Genomic DNA, 3,966 nt, shown 5'->3' with positions numbered 1-3,966 from the left:
TTTCGTTTTACCACGGCAAAAGAAGGCAATTTTTTTCGATTTAACACGAGTTTTTCCATTTAACACGCTTTAACATAGATCATGAATACCCCTATAATTGAATCCATTATAATTGTATTGACTCTAATTAAATCCCATTAATGCCAGTTAAGGTTACTGATTGGTTTGAACTAACGCAATATAATGTGATTTAGTATATTGTACAAAACATTATTCTTAAATTTTTAATTATATCATTATGAAAATCTACATTTAAATTTTTATAAAATTTCCAGGCTGTCACTGATCCCGAAAAAGCTGCTAAAATTAAAATGAACAAGCAAATAAAGAAAAAAGTCCTGAAGAAGAGGAAAATGGAATTAATCAAAGGACACAAATTTATAAAGAAAAGGAAGACTGAAATAGATTTAGAAGATAATTGAAAATAATGTATATATTTTTTATCTAATGTTTAAAAGTTTTACTGTTATTTGTTTTGTTAATACTTTGGTAATTAAAAAACAAATACAATGTAGTTTCATAAAAAAAAAAAAAACAACTTTTTTTTTAAAGAAGAAATATAAATGTACTTACTTGTCAACAGATTCAAGTTTCAATCAATTTAGATGGCCATGTCCATTATGGTGACTAAATTATTAATCATAATTTTGCATAAATCAATATCATAGCCTGAGTAATAATAAATAATATATTGGCTACAGTTGATCAATCAACTTTTTTTATGTTGAACATTAATATCAGTGGGGCTATTTTCTGTTTTTTAAACTAAATAAATATAACTATACTTACCCGATAATAGATTCAAGTTTCAATAGATTTAGATGGCCATTTCCATTAAGATGACTAAAATATTAATCATGATTTTGCATTTATCAATATAATAGCCTGAGTAATAATAAATGACATTTTTACTACAGTTAATCACAATAGTTGACTTCATTTCAAAACCATTCAGTATAAACAGGTACCCAAAAAACTTAATTAAATTTATAGTTATACTAAATTAATAATTTATGCTTAAATGAATAGTTATGCTACTTCAGGAAAATTTACTTTTTGTTTTAAATAAGTTATCACAAAATTATTACTATCAATTTGTGTTTGATCTCTTTATTCACTTGTGTAGGTACTTTTTAAGCCCATTTTAAACAGGTGCAGTACCGTATTTTATTATTATTTTTTATATTTGACCTCAGAGGAATATTGTACTTTCTTTAATCTATTTTTATCTTCTAATAACTCAATTTAGAAAAAAAAATTTACAACACCCGTTTATTCCCGTAGTCTTCATTTGATAATATCATATCTCTTCGGTTAAATAAAGAAAGTAGGTTAGTTAATACTTAAATAGGTCTTAATGTTCACAGTTTTAAAATCAATAAATAAAATTTCCAATATAGAGACTATGAATAAAAATTCAATATCAAGAGAGAGAATATTAAGTGTAAAAACATAAGTTTGTTTTATTTATATGTAAGTAAAAAAGAAAATTTTTAATATTGCAAAAAAACAGATTAATACTTCACAAACTTGGCTTTAAAGTTTATACATATACGTGCAATAGAATCATGCTTACTCATTGTAATCAGTACCGAGATGTCACCGGTCAAGCAGAAGAGCTGTTTGATTCAAAGTGTTTAAAAAAAAAAAACTTCAACGTCTATCTCATATATTTGGTAAAAATTGAATATAAAACCTAATTTTTAGGTTATGTTAATATTAATATATATTGAAGTTAAATTTATTAGGCCAATTTAAAAAAAAAATACTTAAGATAAATGATTTAATCTATGTATATAAACGATTTTTAAGTTTTTATAGTAGTCATAAAATCGGTTATATATGTATCAAATTTTATTCATGTTGTTTCTCAGTACTTTATTTTTACTGTCTCTGTTAATCTCGGGAGCAAGTTAAGCAGGGTTCTGCTGTACTTTTGTAAAAATTATATAAACTTGTGCCAATGTTAGATTTATTTTTTATGTATATATTTGAAAATCAATCTTGTGTATATTTATGAAATATAATTTTATTTGTTATATTTATTTATTTTTTTTATAAATTGAATAAAAATATACCATCTATCAAATTTTAAAGTATTGTTGATCCCTTCAAAGTTAAAAAAAATAATTATAAAAATGAGCAAAGTAAATAAAAGAAAATAGAAATACAAAGTATAAATGTAATAAAAAACCTCATTGTAATGTTTATATTTGTATTTCTTTTTTTCTTTAGACTTATCTTTGTATATCTTATTTCTACTTTCTATGCTAATTTTTCACACGTTAGTTTACTTTATATTTCTTGTTATGTTATCCACTGTTAACAATATTTTTAGTATTTTTATCTTATTTTTCGCCTTGTAAAAAGGGGTTAAAAATTACCTCCTATTAAGAAGTTTTTATAGTATTTGAGTTGCTTTTTGACCATACCTGGACCATCTTTCTTTTTTTAAATACATTTTTAGTCTGTAATTTTCAAAAATAAGATTTAGCCTTTGCATCTCTAACCTTTGCTATATTAGAAATTCCTTCAGTTTTTAGTAATTCATATACCTCAAACATAGAACTAATAAATAAATTGGTTTTAGACTCTTGGATCTGAGGATAGATTAAAATAAATGGATTTTAAACATTTATTTAAAAAAAAAAGTAATACTGCTTCAGTGGAATCTAATCTGCATAAAATTAGAGTTTCCTTCCTCCTTTTTAAAGCCAAGGCTTTCATAAAATCCTCTCTTCTCGTCCCGACAGTCTAGTGTCACTTTATAACAACCAAGCTGTTTCGACAGTAGAGCTAATGTGTCAATCAATCTGCAAATGGACATACCATGATTAAAATAAAAATTATTTATATGAACCGCTGTTTCATATCTTTTCCATTATAAAACTAATAATAATTTCATATTATATATATATACTGATAAAAGTGAGAAAGTAACCTATAATTATTTTTTTTTATTATGACTGTAAATATTTTCTTTGTATTTTTTGTTTAAGTACTTCTGAGGCTCCTCAGCCCTCATCTATTGATTATTATGTATTATTTTAAAGGGACTTGCCCAGAATAAATAAAGTATTATTATTAATGAGAAGTATAGCTATCATGTATAATAAAGAAGTAAATGCTTATATGTATATACATATATGAATTAGAAGCTAGTCGGGGCTGCGGTCATGAACAAAAATAGTTATCAACTATTTATCAATTTTGACCCACAATGCAGGCCTTCATCAGGGCTATTGTGATGGGTTGAATCAATTTGGCTCAGAGCAAAATTTTGGAGGGGTTCCTTCGTCTCATTGACAGAAGGAGAAAGGAGGTTTACATAGAACAAAAATTTTCGAATTGAATAAATTTTAAAAATTTGTTACATGAATGAGGGGAAGATGGTTGGGATGGAGTCAGAGAATAACACAAATAAGTTTAAAAAACTTATTTATTAGTGAAAATGTTTCAGCCAGAATTGTTAGCCTTCATCAGAGCTAAGAACAAAAAACAAGCAACCAATGAATAAAAGGATAAATAGAATGATTGGAGAAGTTTGTCGGGGGTGTGGTCAGCAAAGAACAACATAAATAAACAAAACCATATTTATTTATTTTATGCCGACATTACGACCTAAATTTCAGGTCTTCATCAGGGATTATGGCGTAGAAGGTAGGCCTGCAACTTGTTTATTTATGTTGTTCTTTGCTGACCGCACCCCCCGACAAACTTCTCCAATGATAAATAGAATGATTAAAGTAAATAATTGAACAGAATGAAAATAGATAAAAATAACATAATGAAAGAAGTGGGAAATAAAACCTATAGATAGGTAATTTAATATGTGAGTAAAAGAACACAATTAATAAAATAAAAATATAAAGTTATATAATACAAAGGAACAATGAAATACAATTTTTTTAATTTAATAATAATAACTTAAAAATTTAAGTTATGAAAAAAATATATGTAACTAAT

General features: G+C 25.5%; 2 protein-coding genes across 2 annotated transcripts in view; one reads left to right on the top strand and one right to left on the bottom strand.

Moving 5' to 3' along the window:
- LOC106682497 (small subunit processome component 20 homolog) overlaps positions 1-600 on the top strand; it is a gene marked incomplete in the record, with an annotated part of 46,758 nt that extends 46,158 nt beyond the window's left edge. The window contains 1 exon segment of the mRNA XM_067046031.1: positions 276-600. Coding sequence (XP_066902132.1) covers positions 276-422 — 147 coding nt within the window.
- A 2,021-nt stretch (positions 601-2,621) lies between these two features.
- Gnpnat (glucosamine 6-phosphate N-acetyltransferase) overlaps positions 2,622-3,966 on the bottom strand; it is a gene marked incomplete in the record, with an annotated part of 12,825 nt that continues 11,480 nt past the window's right edge. Inside the window, 1 exon segment of the mRNA XM_067046033.1 lies at positions 2,622-2,813. Within this exon segment, the coding sequence (XP_066902134.1) occupies positions 2,663-2,813 (151 nt within the window).

Source organism: Halyomorpha halys, unplaced genomic scaffold (assembly GCF_000696795.3).
Source record: "Halyomorpha halys isolate HHAL.00 unplaced genomic scaffold, Hhal_1.1 Scaffold24.1, whole genome shotgun sequence".
Lineage (NCBI taxonomy): Eukaryota > Metazoa > Arthropoda > Insecta > Hemiptera > Pentatomidae > Halyomorpha > Halyomorpha halys.
Note: the sequence above shows the minus strand (reverse complement) of the source record. Positions and strands in the feature narration are given on the sequence as shown.